At 39.4% G+C, this 19,804-nt stretch overlaps 1 protein-coding gene across 2 annotated transcripts in view; it reads right to left on the bottom strand.

Moving 5' to 3' along the window:
• The window catches only part of nkain4 (sodium/potassium transporting ATPase interacting 4), a 77,080-nt gene that overhangs the window by 20,732 nt on the left and 36,544 nt on the right, over positions 1 to 19,804 (bottom strand). For both annotated transcript variants that reach the window (XM_088332762.1, XM_088332763.1), the window contains exon 5: positions 6,086 to 6,146. In XM_088332762.1, coding sequence (XP_088188888.1) covers positions 6,086 to 6,146 — 61 coding nt within the window. The remainder of the gene's footprint in view (positions 1 to 6,085; positions 6,147 to 19,804) is intronic.

The raw sequence follows: 19,804 nt of genomic DNA, 5'->3' as shown, positions 1-19,804 counted from the left end.
GTAGTATACATATGTAGTACCTTTAAATTTACATTTTTTATATAATCAAATGTATCGTGTCGGAATTTATCAATATTTATCACAAATGCAAAAATTAAAAATAACGTTATTTAAAATTCCATTTTTTTGTCACACGGTTCACGGATCCCTTAACCACATGGGTCGTCGGAGACCAATTGTGTTTATTTGTACTTAGCACAAATATATGTGTTTTCATGGTTTGAGTACAGTCGTACTGTTACTGTTATGCTACTTATTAATTTTTCAATATGTAATGTACTTCTCCTTTAGATTGAATGGCTTGGATTGATTGAGCCTGCGTTAAAAATATTTTTAGCATTCAATTACACAAATTATCAAGTTGTTTTTAATGCCAGACTGACAATAATCTAAACATATTCTCTTTAAATTTGTCATTTAAATACATATTTGACAACTAGATAGCAATGTTGTCAATTGCAAACAAAAAACAGTGCTACAGAGCACAGCGTAGTTTTTGTATCACTAGGATGCACAGAATATTACACACTGTCCTTTTAAGAATTCTCATGGTGGGTAAGTCATCTTGACTTGGTCATCTTTTAAGTAGAATAAGTCCTCAAAAGGTGTGAGCACCTTTAATCTAGAGTATAATTCAATTTGGGTATGAATTGCACAGGGTGCAAAAGGAATAACTGTGGATTAAAAAAACTACAAAACTCACAATATTCATATAGATCGACATTACGTTCTGTATACATGTGTACAAGGATTGACAATTCAATTCAAGTCAATCTATCTATCTATCTATCTATCTATCTATCTATATATCTATAGTAATCCCTCGGTTATCGTGGTTAATGGGGACCAAAACCACCCGCGAAAAGTGAAAATCCGCGAAGTAGCGACGCCCCTTCAAAAATACTTTTTTTTTTTTTTTTTTTTTGTAAATCATTTTATTCTGGCGAATTTGGGGGTTTTAAGTGCAACTTATAGTCTGGGAAAAATGACACCGCTACAAAGAGAATGTCCCCGTAGCTACAACCAGCACAGAGGTGTGAAAAAAAAAACGTGAACGTTCCTTTAATTGAGACGGGAGACGTGAAAAGAAAGCCAAATGTTGAGGCATAGAAGGAGTTTGTTGTAAAAAAAGGAAAAACGAAGAAGCCTTTTAACTCAAAATCAAACGAGAATAGAAGATGAGCACTTATTTCTCCGTTGATGTGTGTAACACGCAATGGCACGGTTGTGTGTAGGTGTTTAATAACAAAGGGCTTGGAGATGCAATTCACCATTGTTCATTGTTGATCAGGGGTATCAGGAGCCAGTGGAGCCCTGCGGCTCTAAATTGTGAGGCCGCCGCCTTAATATGTACATTTTATGTAAGAGTCTAAGATGGATGCTCCTTCCAGAAATCATCACTGTTTTTAAACTGTAGCCAAAATGAAAGTGGATGCACCTTGCCCGTAACCTTCGGTGGATTTCTGCTTTTGAGACAAGTGTGTTAAAAATGTTTTATCTGCTTGAGCGTGGTTAGAAAACACAAATTGGCTATATTTTCTCATGTTATGTTGTCAGAAGTGACAGGAATTATATGTTATAACTTTCTTTTTGCAAGAAGCTATGTTCAGAACATGTTTTTTAGAAAATTAAATGTTAAAGAGACACATTAGAATCTGAATTATAATGATTAAATTTTTGCTCTCAGATTTAAGCTTACTTTTCGCTAATTAGTCCTGCTTTTTTATTTATTACTGGTTTATTTATTTAATATTTATTTATAGACTTTCTTAAATCATCCTGAATATTTTTTTTTTTCTATTTAAGGGCTTATTTTGTCTAGAGATGCAACCCAACCTTAGCCTGACCCAGTCCCCGCCATCCCTAGAGAAAGTACAGTTTGGGAACACAGGTTGGGCGGCATTGGCTCAGGATTTACATTTACGGGTCTAGATCAGGGGTGTCATACTCATTTCTACCGAGGGCCAAATCAGTTTTATGTCCTTATAGGGCCTGATGTGAACATAAATGTAATTGGTTTGTAAAATAAATATAACTACTTCTTTTAAGGTAACTTTTGAGTTATTACTTATTTAAGTCACAAACATTGCGGTTGCATTAAAGAAATTCACTAACTCTACATACAAGCTATTCGAGCTGGGAGGACTTTGAGATACGAGATGACTTTCAAGATATGATTTTAACTGACTTATGAGGGAAAATCAGAGACATTGGACATGTTACCACTAGACACAGGGGCTTTAAACTCTTTTTTATTGTCATCTTATGTATCTTATTAGTGTAATTTAATGGGGCGGCACGGCGGCTGAATGGTTAACACATCAGCAGTACAGTTCTGAAGTCATGGGTTCAAATCCAGCTATCAGCCACATTGGCCGGTCCAAATTGTCCTGAGGTGTGGTCCAAATTTTCCCTAGGAGTGAATGAGCGAATAGTTGTCTGCTCTGTGTGCCCTGCGACTGGCTGGCAAATAGTTCAGGGTGTCCCCTGCCCACTATTCGAAGATAGGTGACTCTACTGAGGTGCAGATAATGGATGGTTGAATGGATGTATTTTTATGTTCAATGACTATATAAAAGTATTTTGAATCATCAGGAAGATGTGTTCAATAGATCTTTAGAGTTAAATTACATGCTTTTGAGAGCCTGGTAACTAATTAATTGGTTTTCACTTATTTCATACTGGGAAAATTTGCTCAGGATACTGGCAATCTTAGATACAAGCACTATGCTGTCGCACGACACATACAATGGCGGGCCACATTTGGTAGGTGAGCCATGAGTTTGACACAGGTGGTCTAGATCATAGAATATCTCGATGATCTTTGTACAAAATTGAATGTCCATAAGGCAGCTACTCTTAAAAAAAGTTTTGCAGGTACTGACATTTTTAAAGTTCAGCATTCTCCATGAGCTTTGCTTACCCAATAAGTAAAGACTGCTTCGACAAAAAAAAAAAATAAAATAAAAAAAAAAAAAAGGGAGGAATCACAAACATGTCTGTTTTATCCCAAAGAGTCGTCATGTCAACACAAACGGAGAGCGTTTTTGGTTTTTGGCTGAGCCTACTCTAGCCGAGATGAGACGGCCCCTCCAGGCATGATGAGGGGCCCTAAATGGTACTCTTCAAAGCCTTCGGAGGATCCATTGGCTGAAATGTGAACGTCTGGCAGCCACTGGCTTTATGGTATGTGACCACGGAGTTAGATGTTTGAGCACGCATGTTGCTACAAATTACAAGTGACTTGGCCCAACACACAATTAACTTGGGTTTAAAAAGGACATTGGACTTTCGGGTGTCTGACACAGGCGACTGAAATTATTACAACCAGGGGCTATCATTTTCTAAAATTGTTCAAGAAATATAGCACTTGCAATAATATACCCCCCGAACTGAGAAGAACTGAGAACCGCCATACAATTTCAGCTAATCCTCTCAGAGCCATTCAGCCAAAGCCTTCATAAAGCAGCGGCTGAAACCAGCAGGGCGTACTTGGGTGCATAAAGACAAAGCTATTATTCCTGACTTGGTGCTAATCAGATATTTATGACTACAGTTGACCCTTTGATCAAATTACTCCCGCTCCGATTGGTTAACCCATTAAACAGCCTTTGACCTGCTGCCTGTCAGGTCATTGCAGCTGTGTTGTTTATGTGTGTTTTTGTATTCTGGGGCTTACATTGCTGATTTTGTTCCGTACACACTACTCTTTTTACAATTACCTTGAATCTTTGAAATTCAAGGTCAACTCAAACTGTAAAAAGGACAAGCTTCATTTTAAGCAAATATATGACTCACTGTACAATCCAGTCCATTGAAAAAAGATGTTATAAAACGTAAGCGGAAGTAGCACATTGCTAATAAAAATAAAGCAAAAGTCCCAGAAGTTCCTGCAAGCATAAGTGCCAAGTGATGCGCAGTGCGTACAAGAGACATACAGTGGAACCTCGGTTCTCGACCATAATCCGTTCCAGAAGCCTGGTCGAGAACCAATTTGGTCGATCACCGAAGATCAATTTTCCCATTAAGAATAATGTAAAATTGTTTTAATCCGTTCCAACACCTTGAATGTTTAGCATGAATGATCAACGTGATCATAAAGCTAACACATGCTAATCGTACGTCCACGTTATCGTAATCTTCCGTACGAAAGATTACGCTAACAAGAACGTGTAAAAATAAAAAATCAGGTCGTTTACAAGTCATTTAGCACCACAAGTGGCTAAGCGCTTCATTGGAAAGGGGGCTCCGTTCCAACACCCTGAATTTTGGGCTCAGTTACAACACACTGAATGTTTACCTCGAATTATAAAGCTAACCCAGGCTAATTGTACGTTCGCGTTATCGTAATCTTCCGTACGAAAGATTACGCTAACATGAACGTGTAAAATAAAAAAAGGATAAAGAAAATAATTATGAATAGGATTTCTTACCCCGTTACTCGATATCAAAAGCAAAAAAAGAGGCACGTGTGCACGTTGTTACAATGTATGTGTTTCACCCGGTGCAACTGTCAATGTAAACACTGAAGTTTCCGGTAAAGCTGAGTGACATACTTCAGTGTTTACATTGACAGTTGGTGCCCCCTTCTAACCGCACCGGGTGAAACACATACATTGTAACACACGTGATAAAAGTTGGTCACGAGGGGTGGGGGCCATCTACACCTGTGCGCCGCTCAGCATCGCACCGTAGCGTACGCACTCACACATTACCGGCGTTCGAAGACCGATTTTTTTGACCGAACAGCAAAGCAAGAATTTTTCGAAATTTTTGGTCGAGCACCGATTTGTGCGAACTGAGAAGCGTTCGAGAACCGAGGTTCCACTGTAAATGTTTGCAGTTGGCTAATGCCAGCACTATTTTGCCAATGGTAGGTGCATTAGCATCACACAAGTTTTAGCAATTATCAACGAAAATGGCTAACGCATACATGCGTGTCACTGCATGCATAGTCATGATTGTTTAATTTCTTCATCATAACCTATTTAATGATTTCAGTCATTTATAACTTCTTCATTTATTTAGTCATAATTAGCTTCTACATTTATTCAGTCGCAATTGAAAGGTTTCACCATTGTTTCAGTTGTTTTATGTTGTACACAAACGAGGCTTGGGCTCATTATATCGGACTGGTTTGACAAAGTAGTCTCTTTGCAGTGGAAAATCCCTCTTTCATAGTGTTGCTTTCCTCACATTTCTGTCCCTGGGACCACCCACCCAGTTTAAAAGTAATTGTCAACTATTTTGACTGCGCAATACTACAAGTCATTATCCTGTAGCTCATCTTTTCCCAGAGAGCTGCATTTAAACACAGTCAGACATTTGAAACTGGGACAGAAAAAAGTCCATCAAGACATTAAATGTCAGCAATTTCAATTATCTCTGCAATAAAGATTTTAGAACATTTATCCATCCATCTATCTATTTTCTCCGCTGCTTATCCTCACTAGGGTCACGGGGGTGCTGGAGCCCATCCTAGCTATATTCCGTTAGTGGGCAGGGGACAACTGGTTGCCATCCACACGCAGGGCACAGAGAGACAGAGAACACACGTTCTCATTCACTCCTAGGGACAATTTAAACCGTCAATTAACCTGACATAGATTTTTCCTACTTTAATTGCTTGATGGCAAAATAAACATAACTTACTCTTTGTCTTTTTTGGACTATAATCATGACCTTCCCAAGTCTCCCCTCCTCTGCAATCCCCCTACTCATCCTGAAAATCCCAAACTATTTTCTTAACGGTACTCCCAAATTTCCATTTCCAGACTTTTGCCACCCCAAGTTTCCCTCCCAAGTTTATCCTCAGCAGTCCTGGTTCCACTCTACCTGATCATTAGTAAATTCCCATTTTCTTCATTGAATAAAATTCCAATACTGGGGTTTGATCACATTCCCTTTTTACATCTCCTTTGTTTCTTACATTTGGGTCTGTCTGACATGCCAAGACAACGAGAAAAAGGAAGAACTGATCAAAAGATGTGTGCATATTTAACACATCTTAGAGAGAATGAGGAAAGGAAGAGACAGTATACAAAGAGAAGAGTCTGAAGTGTGTTTATGGGGCCTGAATACTCACAGCTGTCCTCCTCGTCTGTCATGACGCTGACCACGTAGCAGGCGTACACAAAGCCTAAGAGCTGTGGACACAGAATCATGCAAGCCAGCTTAGATCACAACTTTGGAATCAAGAACAGCAGAACAAAACTAGTGGAGATGCTAGGGCACGGGTGGGTAAACTAGATCGATACATAGATAGATAGATAGATAGATACTTTATTAATTAAAAAATTCACATTTCCAGCAGCATCCCTGAGCTGAAAACAATACAATAATAAAGCAAAAAGAATACAATATACAAATACCCAGTGTGACATGCAAATGCCCACTGTAGCGTGTTAAGAATAACTAAATAGTGCTACACAGAATACATATTGCAATAAGATTCGGTAATATGCAATGTAGGTGGTGTGGTTTACTGTGGGCTTTTACTCTGCCGGGTAGAGTTAAAGAGCCTCATGGCATGAGGAAGAAAAGATCTCTTCAGTCTGTCCGTAGTACAAGACAGTGACAGCAGTCTGTTGCTGAAACTGCTCTTCTGTCTGGAGATAATGCTGTGTAGTGGATGCGATGGATTGTCCATGATTGACCGCAGCTTTTCCAGTACCTGTCTCTCAGCTACTGTTGTTAGGCTGTCCAGCTCTTTGCCCACAACAGAGCTCGCTTTCCTAGCCAACTATAACTATAGTCCGCGGGCTTGATCAAGCCAGCCAAAGGATTTAATTGACCCGCAAGACGAAGTGTAAGAAAAAAATGAGCCGCTTCTCGTCGAATAATGACCTGCAATTTTAAATATATCCACTGGATGTCACTAAAACCTTGAGCCACTCCAAACTAGCCACTGTTGCTGTATAGGTTGACTGCCATTTATCAACCAGAGGACATTTGAGGAAACGCCAATCTTGATGTTGTTCTATTAGTAAGCCAATATGATTGCATTCACCTGGATTTTTTAGCTTGTGTCCCATTGTGTACCCCCGAAAAAAAAATCTTTGTGCTCATAGCCAACATAATAGCTTTAATGATTTTTCTGTACAGGGCAGCACGGCAGCGCAGTGGTTAGCGCTTGTGCGGCACAGTTCATGTCATGGGAACCTGTCGTGGGTTCAAATCCAGCTCCAGACTTCCTGTGCGGAGTTTGTATGTTCTCCCCGTGCTTGCGTGGGTTTTCTCCGGGCACTCCGGTTTCCTCCCACGTTCCAAAAACATGCATTTCAGGTGAATTGGCCGGTCCAAATTGTCCCTAGGTGTGAATGAGCGAATGAGTTGTCTGTCCCCGTGTGCCCTGCGATTGGCTGGCAACCAGTTCGGGGTGTCCCCTGCCCACTGCCCAGAGATGGCTGTGATGGGCTCCAGCCCCCCGGCAACCCTAATGAGGATAAGCGGTACGGCTAATGAGATGAGATGAGATGAGATTTTTCTGTACCTCTTTTTTTAATTAGTTTTTTTCAAGATATTTCATTCCATGCAATAAAACAGTTCTGTACCCCGTTTTTCAAGTGGTTGAAGATGGAGGTATTACTTTGCAAATACTTTTACTTAAGGTTTTATCTGTGAATGAATACATTTATTTGAATATTTTGAGGGTTTTAAAACCAGTTGAATGAAATGGTCCCTTTATAAACAGATACAATATGAAACAGAACTTGTGGAAAGCAATTACTTTTCTCAGTGCAAACAAAAGAATGGATTGAGTTATCTTTTTTTCTGAATGTATTGCAGAGGTATCAGATTTAAGATTCTCAATCAGCATATACAAAATATTTATCAAACACACTTTTTCCTGGCCGGTTCTCCATGCAAATTCTTTCAACCAAATGCGGTACGGGACTCGAATATTTTGCCCACCCATGCGCTAGAATTACGGCCCACCTTCCTCCTACCCACCTTTATACCACGGGTACTTAAGGCACTGAAGGCAGATAATGGAGCACTCAGCAAGCTACACGATTGGAAGATTTTACTTTGAAATGATCAGCGTAAGTAATATGATTTTTTTTTCTTGAAATAAATGCCAGTATAGATGTACATATGGAGTCAAGTCTTCAGCTCCAAGATTTGTGGGGGTTGACAGGAAAAGCTTGTAGAAGAAAACATACCAAACAAGCCTCAAGTAAGCGCAACTATCAATTAAGCATTCATGCAGAGAGATGATCCCTATAAATGGTAGATGGCAGACATTGCCTGTGACAACAAGCCCAGCGCGAGGCAAAAACCAGGACCGAGACGGCAGATTACCACCCTGCCTAACATCCATTACTTGTCCTCCTGTCATCCAAATTAAGGCAGCACCGGGCATATTGCCCCCTTTTCACACTGGCATGCTAAACGGGGGACTTGTATGACACAAGCCGGAAAAAACGCTAAAAAAAAGAAACGAGGGTAAAGCGATTGTGAAAAAATATGTTTCAAATGTAAGAGTGGTTTACCGTATGTTGATGACTGACACATTACTTTGGCACTAAAACATTGTAGCTATCTTTCAAGAATTAACAGGCTTACTGAAATAATATAAAACCTAACCTTACTATCTGCACTTGTATTTGCTCCCCAAGAAATATTCACACGCCACTGTTGGGAGCATTACTGAAAAAGTAACTAGTTAGAGCTACTAGTTACTTCATTAAAAAGTAATTCAGTTACCCCCTAGATTAATGACACCAAAAAGTAGCATATTAGTCTGATAGTAACTATCTGGTTCCAAATTCCCGCATATACTCACATAGAAGCCGACCCTCTTAAAGTGCTTTAGAATAAGATAGAAGAAAATTTGTAGATCAACCTGTGGAAGCCGTACAGCCTTCATATTTTTTGGCTTGTGCAATCATAAAGGGGTTGTGAATAAGTACTTAGTTGAGACACTCCATTTGTCTCTCGTACTCAAACCACTGGGTAATCTTAGTTTCTGGGTACTGTCCAATATGTTTTCTTTTTTCTACAGGCAAGATGTATTGCAAAAATAATTTTACAAATAAAAAGACCAAAATTCAGCGCACTTTTACTGCAAATTCTGTGCTCACATTTGCCTCATTGATTTACAAATTGTTTGTTGCTCATGTATAAGCCACACAATAGACTTGAAGCTGTCATGATTACCCAAGTGGATCCACCTGGGGTAATCATGTGGCGCGCTGGAATGTGCTTCCTGATTGGTTAATGCTCCCTTTTTAAACGCGTTATGCGGAGAACTCTTGGTCGGAGGATTACTTCTGTACCCCATAAGACTCTCCCGATTACATGTGCCTTCTTGTTTACCTGATTCTGCCTGCCTGCCTCCGATCCGACCTGCTTCCGTCCCACACTACGATCTTCTCTTCAGTCCCGGTAAACTCGACCTGCTTCCGTCCCACGCTACGATCTTCTCTTCAGTCCTGGTAAACTCGACCTGCTTCCGTCCCACGCTACGATTAGCTACGTCTTCCGAAGTTGTCTTCACGACGTTGCTGCTGACGTTCGACGGTCATCGTGTTTCCCGCTAACCCTTATGCTTCCCCAAATAAAGAATTGTACGAACGCTCTGGGGTCTCCTGCTCTGTTCTGGTCTTCCCTGACAGAAGCTTTGTAATGGGAAACTTTTGGCGTTCACACGGGGGAAGGCATAAAGGTCACAGGAGATCACATACAAGTCACATTTAGTTGGAAAAACATCGGATTTCACCCCAAAAGGTATGACTTGGTCAAGGCTCGAACCTGTGACCTGCCAGTTTCATGGAGGGCACCCAACCTAAAGACGTAAAACTGGTCTATGTCCGCTGCTTTACACGACACACAGGATGCACTGCAAGATAGGCACGTCACACAATTCGAAGAAAAGCTGAGACTTGTGTGCGCCTTATGGTCGTGAAAATACCGTATTTGTATTCTGAAGGTAAATATAAACACCCTTCAGGGAATTCTGCTATCGGATTGAGGGATGCATGTGACAATGTAAGTGAAGCAAGATACATTATAAGTATATATCTGTAGTTGTAAAATTGTGGAGTAGTGAAGAAATGCACCAAATAGTAACGACAGTTAATTACATAATTTTATTAATAATGTGTTACATTACTAGTTACTGAGAAAAGTAATTGCTTTCCAGTGAACGCGTTAGTCCCAACACTGTCACATTCTAAATCCTGAGGTAAAACAATATTGCTCAATCACAATGGAACTAGAAAGGAACAAATGCTCCGAAAGAAGTAATAGTGACCAGCTACCCTTGTTATTCGTCATCATCATCGTACTTCTACACTGATTGAAAGCAACACATTGTCAGGTGCTTGCATTAAAATGATGTTCCCTTCTCGTTCTCATTTGCGCAATAAGCATCAAGTAAAAGAGAGGAGACACTTCTCACAAAAGAGCACATTAATGCACAAGCCTGCACACACAAAAAAAAATAAAAGAAAGGAGGCAAATGGTGGAAACCTATTCACTGTTGAAAATATATTGGCAAGTATGTCGTCTTGTTGTACTAATGAGGGTCAAAACGAAAGTCAGTGATGGGTGTGTGTAAGAACGCGGCCATCTGCTGAGGTAGCTTGAAAAACTGGCAAAGTGTATCTGTAAAGGTTAATGAAGGTCAGTGAGTAGACCTGCTGAGAACACCATGTTGCAGTTTCATAGAGCGCACTAAATCAAAAATGTGGCCGGAGGGCATGAAATAATTTTCCCGAAAGAAACCACGAAAAATCCTGATTGTTACTCATCATGTAAAGAGAGTCAAACAAAATGTTTATGTTCCTTTATAATTATGCACAAGAAATATATGAGTCTATATTGAAATAGTTGGGAAATAATGACACAACGGAATTATATACATATAGGCTTTACTTGCTTTTATAGAGAAAAATGCAACTAAAGAAAGTTAGAAACTGATGGTATTAGCATATGAATCGAAATAAAACCAAAACAAGACTTAATTTTTTTTTTTGGGGGGGGGGGATATGTTTTAAATCTGTTTCACGATGGAGCCTTCCAGCTTATTGAAGTTCTCTTTATTCTTCCTTGTAAGTACTAATTTATGTTGCGAACTTATGTGTCGTCGCTGTCATATGGAAAATACTTATTTTAGGTTTTTTTTCTTTCATCATCTTGATCAGAAGTTAGGAACCTATGGCTCTTTTCATGAGTCAATATAGCTCGGAGATAAAATCATACTCATGCAATGCTCATCTATAGCATCCCCATTCTGATAAGCACAGAGTCAAGTCTGGTGAATGCATAGCCGACGTAGTGCTAACAGTATGGATGGTTCCGTCCATTACAAAAAAAACATACGCCCCACTACAGTTTGTAGTCAAGGCGTCACAGCAACAGGCTCTGGCATTATTCTTATTTTTATTTTTTTTTATTCCATATATACAATAGACCCCCAGGTTACAGCGACCACACCATTCGACATTATCACTTTTTATTGTGACATTGGAGGTTTTTTCGGACCCTCTTTGCAGCATTATCCTCACAAACAAACATCAACAACATATTATCTTGCGTGTCCAGAAAATGAAAACCGTAAACTAAAAATTCTAACTTTGCATGTCCAAGATGCCTGTCTGTTATTTGGTTGAAGTAATACAAAAGGCTGGTTTTCTGTTGGTTTGCTTCACTGCATGATGGAAAAACTGATATGTTATTGGCTGGAATACTTTTCACAATACCTATCTCTGTATTCAATTTAGAATCTTGTGAGCTATGTAAAAAAAATGTGAGTCGGCAATACAATACTGTATTTCCGTATCCTTCAATTTCAACCCCTATTGTGAAGCGCCAAGCAGGGAGGAAACGGGACCAATTTTTTTAAGGCTTAAGTATGACTTGGCCGAAGCTCGAACAAGCAACCTCCCAGTCTTGGGGTGGGCGCCATACCCCAAAGGCCGTAGAGCTGGTTACCATTCAATCAATTTAATCAAAAATATAGGGGCTATAAGGCGCTACTAAAAAAACTAAAATTGGCCAAAAATTTGAAAGTGCACCATATAATTCGGGATACCTAATATACCATGAAATATGGTTGATAAAATTTGAAATGCATAGTTACAATTAAATGATAATGCATATGGCAACTGTTCTGCCTTTGAAAAACATTGAGTGGTTTTCTAGTGCCCTGTTGTGGTTATAATGTTAATTGTCTGTTGCTAAAAAATATTAGTGGTGAAACCAGCCGTCTTCCTATAAATGTATGTTCTATAAAAAATTTTTGATTAATGTAATTATTTACCTTTGTACGCAACCCTAGCGTTTACTTTGGTTTTAATTCCATGTGCTTCATAGTCCAGTGCGCCTCATTTATGAAAAAGCATATCACAAAACACTATTTACAGGAGGAGCGCCTTAAAATACGGTGTCACCTTATAGTACAGGATTAAGAAAGGGTTCACACAACTCTTTCATGGCCAAACTCAAGCATTTTTAAGGACTTTCAAAGTCCATTATCGAATTAAACAGGAAATCCATTTACTTTGCAAAGCCACAAGTATATCTGTGATATACAAATTGGATTTTTAATCTTGCCTGGCCATTTATCACGACATATGATTTTTGAACTTGAGTAAAAAACGAATATTTTGAAATTTTGTTTTTGAGACAAATCTATATCTTTGGGTAAAAATAACAGTAATTTGTAGCCTACATTTTCAGTTGCAGAAAGTTACAATGCATCACTGGGAAACGCTACTCTCATTTTTTGAATGGCCCATAATAAATGTCTATAATTGATGCGCAATATTTGCACTAATACAATATTATAGTGCCCGTTTTAGGTGGAGCATGCACCTGTGCCGAAGGTGGCGATGGCGCTACAGAGGACAATACCATACAAACTACATACGCCTCCCGACTTACGTACATTCGACTTACGGATTCAGGAAGATACAATCATTTATTTCAGGATGTCGAAAAATATCCGGACATTGCTGTAAGTTAGATTTTTTACTGTGTGCACCCTTTTCCGAATACACTACATTACTGTAGTGCTTCTTTCCGCCGCTACCGGAGTGTGGCGTTGTTTGTGGTCACCCAGCATCCACCCAGAAGTGAAAACATTCGCTTCCTCTTCCTAATTAGTATGTAAACATCTCTCCTTCACCTGCTCGCAAACTCACCGCTGCCACCAATGTAGCGTGTTGTCTTGTCTGGGTAATAGATTGCTCCTCCTTCATGAAAAAACACTCAGAAACACTTACGGTCTTTTTGTAAACACACCGAACTCTCTCCAAAACTAAACTCCCGCGCTCGCCTACACTCTCGCGACATGCGTCGCCCTACTGACATCATTCATGCGCACCTCACATTGTACGCCTACACTATCTCAAGCGCGCTAAGAACTTTGACATTAAAAAAAATCTGCTTCCTCTTCCTAGTTCGTGTGTAAACATTCATACTGTCTATGTCTATACTATCTCAAACTTTTACGTTTTTTATTGTTTAATATCTCGTGCATCCATTCAATATAGTAGGTGTAAATTGTAAGAGGCGAGCCGTTTCTTTTGAAACGAAAGTGGAATAAGAAAGCTTGATGCGTATCAGAAAATGGTCGGACCGTTTTCTTTCGACCACTTTTTACATGACCTCTTGAAGCGCATCTTCCAAAAGTAAGTTAAACCTTCTTTTATTTATCTTTATAGAGCATAATATTTTATTAAATGTTTAAGTTTTAGAACAAAACCATACAGGTACCTTATACAAGCCTTAAACATATCCATATAAAATATAAACATATAAAATATAGCACTGAAGCAACTTACGAATGAATTCAACTTACAAACGATCGTCCGGAACCTAACTCGTTCTTAGGTCGGGCAGCATCTGTAATGCCAGCTTCAGTTAATCATGAGAGAAAAGGAAACACAAAGCCAAGCCACCAGAGAGCGGTGTCTGCGTCATTTTTAAACAGACTTGTTGAGAAAATATTGCAACCATTTCAAGCATTTAGGAGCTCTTCACCCAGATTTCAAGCACTTTTCAGTCCTTTAAAATACAACATTACAATTCAAGTATTTACAAGGATTTCAAGCACCCATAGGAACCCTGTATTTTAATGTTTTTTCATCTAGGGTACCGGGGTCCGGAGCGCATTAGCGATGCAAAAAAAAACCCCAATATACAGTAATTTCACCTTGCGATGCCCACCTCAGAACAGATGTACATCCTGTCCCTCAAGTCTCTTGTAAATAACTGCAAAAAGCAGATAATTATTTTTTTGTTTCTGTGAGTGGACGAAATCTGCGTCAATCTGCAAGCAAACAGCACACTATTGATTACGGCTCAGCATTGGGGATGAAGTCCAAGGCAAAATAGAGCAAGGCAAAGAGACCAAAAGTGGGGAAACATACGAGGGGGGGTCTGCACATGTCGTCTAGGTTAATTACACACGGCCCCTTTCCTGCATAACAACGAGGCACAGCTTGCCCTCTTGAAAATGAGATGTTCACATGCTTGCCTGTCTAGAGCCGAGGTCTGCCGAGACCACATTCACCTGTTGTTTTCTTATAGCCCCTCCCCCACATATATACACGTGAGCGTGGCGCCTCATTTGCATCTTTTGCATCCATTAGGTAAAAAAAAAACCACCTCATAGAGAGGCTGCACTGCACCCAAGCGGAGCTCCACAGGAAAACAAAAGCAGGCTTTTATCTACGCATTCTGCACCATTCAAAGAATTCAGATGAGGTCCGAGTGGGTGAAAGAAGAGACAAACGGGGAAGTGAGGGTTTTTGTGACCAGGAATAAATAAAAGAACATAAAGTTCAGTATGCAAACACAATGAACAGCAGTTTATATGCTTCATAAAAGCGTTTCTTTGTCGCTTCTCAGAAGAAAGGACAAACGTTTGAGTAAATGCGTTTACAGGGAAATAAATCAAATGAACAATTAAAGCTATTGAGGTGGAACTATAAATGTTGGTGCTTTGAGTACTAACTAGTCTCGTGACACTAATTTTATAAAGTCGTCTTGCTTTTGCTCCATTCTCTATTGCCTTCTCTATCGGCGTAATGCCGATTCCTTCTATGACTGATTTTTATTTTTATCCATAACCAACTAAGTCAAGTACTAAATACATAGTGGCACCTTTGCAAACCACGATGTATCAAATTATATCTACAAAATTAAGGAAAAAATAATACAAACTGATTGACATACATAATAAGATAGATGATCCCTGTCACATCACAAACAAACTCACCTGGTCCGTGAACACTGCATCACTGGTTAAGAGGGCACAGCAGCGCCTGTACTTCCTGCGGAGGATGAGGAGAGCCCACCTGCCCCCACCCTCCCTCATCACATTCTACAGGGGCACCATAGAGAGTATCCTGACCAGCTGTATCTCTGTGTGGTGTGGAGGCTGCAGCGCTTCCGACTGGGGTAGTGTGAGGAGGGTGACGAGGACAGCAGAGAAAATCATCGGAACTTCTCTCCCCTCCATTCAGGACATTGGCCAGAAGCGCTGCCTATCCCAAGCTAAGAACATTATCAGGGACCCCTCTCACCCCCATCATGGACTGTTCACTCTGCTAGCCACTGGGAAGAGGTACTGCAGTGCGCGGTGCAGGACCATCAGGTTCCACAATAGTCATGTCCCCCTGGCCATTAGACTGTTAAACGGTCAATCAAACACATAGTAAATCTAAACTGCTGCTAATCTGTACATCTGTTGGTTTTGTTTGACTTTTTGCACTACTGGCAGTTCTTTATAGCTAGCCACTCCTTGCACATCTGTTTCTCTGCACTATTGTACTTACAGCGTTATTGTTACAGTGTTATTGTTACTGTTTACCTGACTTGTTTACCTGACTGCCCATTTTGCACATCTGGTTAGCTGCTCCTCTTGCACTATTTGCGCTACTGTAAAATACTATACATAGCCATAATTATTTAGTATATTTTTAGTACTCAATACTCCAACTCAATACAACATTTTATTTATATCTGTACATTCAAGGAAACTGTGCGGGTCAATTGTATCGACATTTCGTTCTGTATACACGTGTACTAGAATGACAATAAAGTAGATCTGAATCTGAATCTGAATCTCAATCTTATGACGGAAAGAATTCAAGGGAATCACGTTTACACGCTGCTCAGTAATGGCGGACCTTTTGAATTGCCCCCATTTCATGCAAACTGGAAGCATGTTTGGTTTAGTTTTAGAATTGATCACTTTTTAAATTTATTTTTGAGGTATTAGAAAACTTGTGTTGTTCAAAACACTCAAACAAAAACATGGAAACAAATAAATTGAAAACAAAATAAAACATTATTATCTTGCGTGACTCGCTCGAGATATAAGATATACAAAAATAAAAAAATCATGAGAATATTACAAGATAATGATTTCATTTATTTATTTTATTAAATATAAAAAACATATTTACATGTAAGTGCTTTAAAGAAACCGTGTTGGACAATTGAGTGATACAGAAGGAAAACTTCTATGAATTAAAATCCAAACAACAATAGCAATGTAATTCTACTTTGACCAAAGTTATAATGAATGAATAGTCATTATTGTCATTGATATCAATGTTTTCATTGTGATATAAATGAAAATAAAGACAATTCAATTCAAAATCTGCAAAGCAGTGAACCAGTGCTAACCGAAGCCTGAGGTAGCGAGGAGTTTCTGTATATCTAATTTAAAAGATGACTTTGCCTTGACCCAATATTTTTTCATATTATTGGACCTAGCAGGCCCCAAAATAAACTTAGACAATGTTGAGAAAGTGCCTCTTTTGCCGAAAGCTCAAGTTACTGCGACAGGGAAATGAGTTCAAGCAACTCGCCGCTTCCTTTCACTCAAAAGTGTGCTTTGAGAAACGTGAAGGTCAAACAGATTGACATCCGGCTGGAAAAATGAGGCAGGAAGGCCAGGCCGGTGCGATAAAATGCGTTGGAGGGGTGGAGAGGGAAAGGGGAAATGCACAATGGAACAAGGCAGTGAAGGAGACGTGACAAATGTGCATGCTCAGTCACCATTTGATGGAAAAAAATCCCGATGGCTTCCGCTGAATAATCTGTAAAGTTATGCTGATGCATGAATTTATGTTTGCCTCGTTGATCATTTCAGTAGTGTCGACAATAAATATCTCACAGTTATATTTCGCTTTTGTATTTTTCTTTCTTAACTGTATTTCTACCTATAGTAAAATTTAGACTATAAGCAGCTACTTTCAACCCCTGCGGCTTATGCAATGATGGGGCTAATTTACATATTTATTCTAACAGCCACCAGGGGCGTCGAGCAGTAAAGGTAAGAGTGAAACAGGTGTAATATATGTGTCAAGGAAGACACAAGTTTCATAGAACTTTGTGCTTTGAGCATGAATAATACTTGCATAAACAGACCCATCCATCCATCCATTATCTTCCGCTTATCCGAGGTCGGGTCGCGGGGGCAGCAGCCTTAAAAGGAAAGCCCAGACGTCCCTATCCCCAGCCACCTCCTCCAGCTCATCCGACGGGAGCATGAACAGACCCTCGACATTAAAAAAAGTGTCAATCGAAAGAAGGGCTAAATACATTATAGGGAATTATTTTACGAGTCTGTTTATTTGTAAACGGAAATGATGTAACGAAACAAACAGATTACATCCAAAGAAGCAGAAATGTTTATTCGTCTGTCAGCATTATCGTGTGTTTTTGAATAAGTATTTTGCACGGTCGGATTCTATGGATTGTCCTTGATGTAACAAAGCCATTTTCGCGGACATTCAAAGAAGTTGAAGACGGCCACGGGACGTAATGGTGCGTTAACTGTGCTTTATAGTTTTCAGATTGATAGTGACATTTCTCTGATGAGTACATTTTGAAATGGTCCCCATATTTTGAATCCCAAGAGTTTAGGCTTTCCATAGATATGTGGCATATTTCAGTGACTGGTGACACCCTACAGACAAGCATTTGTTTATCAAAAGTCCAGCGGTCCGGAAGCCCACTGTCAGGCCATCAGAACGTCAAGGGGTTAAAGTCCTGTATGTTATTAAAACTCTTTTTGTGTACCGTCTTTCTTTGTAAATAGCTCATGTTTTTCAATGTTTCAATGTGGCCACTTGTGGCTTATAGTCAGATGCGGCTTATAATAATGTGCTCTTTATTTTTTTTACAGTATTTGTATTACAACATATTTAACCTCAAAAATAAATAAACATACATATACATACATCCATACACACACATCCATACACACACCCATCCATCCATACACCCCTCCGCAACGTTTTTGGCACAAAATTGTCATTATTACCCGATTTTTTTTTTTTAAAGATTTACCGCACTCCAAACTTTTCGTCAGGCAGATCCGCCATTGTTGTTTTGGTCTCGCGGTTCGAGTTTTCGTCTGCACGTGACATACATACATATACATACATACATACATACATACATACATACATACATACATACATACATACATATACAGTATATATATATATATATATATATATACATATACAGTGCATCCGGAAAGTATTCACAGCGCTTCACTTTTTCCACATTTTGTTATGTTACAGCCTCATTCCAAATTATATTAATTTAATCTCTTATCTCAAAATTCTACACAAAATACTCCATTATGACAATGTGAAAACGTTTTTTTTTTTTACTTTTTTAAAATTGATTAAAAATAGAAAACTAGGAAATCACATTTACATAAGTATTCACAGCCTTTGCTTAATACTTTGTTGATCCACCTTTGGCAGCAAATACTGCCTCAAGTCTTTTTGAATATGATCCCACAAGTTTAGCACACCTATCTTTAGGCAGATTTGCCCATTCTTCTTTGCAATAAGTCTCAAGCTCAATCAGGTTGGATGGGAGACGTTTGTGCACAGCCATTTTCAGATCTCTCTAGAGATGTTCGATCGGATTCAAGTCTGGACTCAGGCTGGGAGTGGTTCTGAAGCCAATCTTTTGAGATCTTGCCTGTGTGCTTTGGGTCGTTGTCCTGCTGAAAACTGAACCTTCGCCCCAGCCTGAGGTCAAGAGCGCTCTGGAGCAGGTTTTCGCTTCCTGATTGGATGGTGTTCCCCACTTAAGCTGTCAGCGTCCAGAGATGGACGTTCGAGTGTATTCCTCGTATCTCTGAGTGTGACTCCAACATACAAGGTACCCACGAATTCCCTTGCCTGATTCATGCCTGCTTCTCGTTGCCTGACCTATTTCTGTTACAAGTTTTACGATCTACTCTCCCGCCCCGGCCACCGACTTACCCACTACGTTGCACCTTACGCTTTTCATCACGGAGCTGCCGTTCCGCCCGAAGAGGCTTTCGACCAGCAAGAGCCGACGTCCCAAGCCTGTTCCAACGATCCTTGTCAATAAAAACTCTAAAACTGACGCAATTGGATCCGATATGATATGAATACACACCTAAATGTATCATTTTTCATACAATATAAAAAAAAGAAAAAAGGATTACAGGATCATTTTTTTCGTCAGTGGAACAATAAAATTATAAAATTACTTTTCTCATTAACTATAAAAATAACTAATTATTATCCCATTATTTAGAAAGAAATAACCTTTAACAAAGTACAATACTCTGCCCATCTAGCAAGTTTTGTTTTTAGGTATGGTATTGGTTTTATTTGACGTAGAATATAATTAGTCAATAAGATGACTAAGACGAAGAAGTTAAAAGATATGCTGCTGACTACACAAATGGGATAATAATTGCTTGGGTGATATGCCCAAAAAGACATATGTGCTACAAGACATACAACTTGACAGACATCCCTCTGAATATATTCACAAGAAG

Source organism: Urocampus carinirostris, chromosome 3 (assembly GCF_059441175.1).
Source record: "Urocampus carinirostris isolate Australia breed hairy pipefish chromosome 3, RoL_Ucar_1.0, whole genome shotgun sequence".
Classification (NCBI taxonomy): Eukaryota; Metazoa; Chordata; class Actinopteri; order Syngnathiformes; family Syngnathidae; genus Urocampus; species Urocampus carinirostris.
The sequence above is the reverse complement of the archived record's forward strand: the minus strand, read 5'-3'. Positions and strand labels throughout refer to the sequence as shown.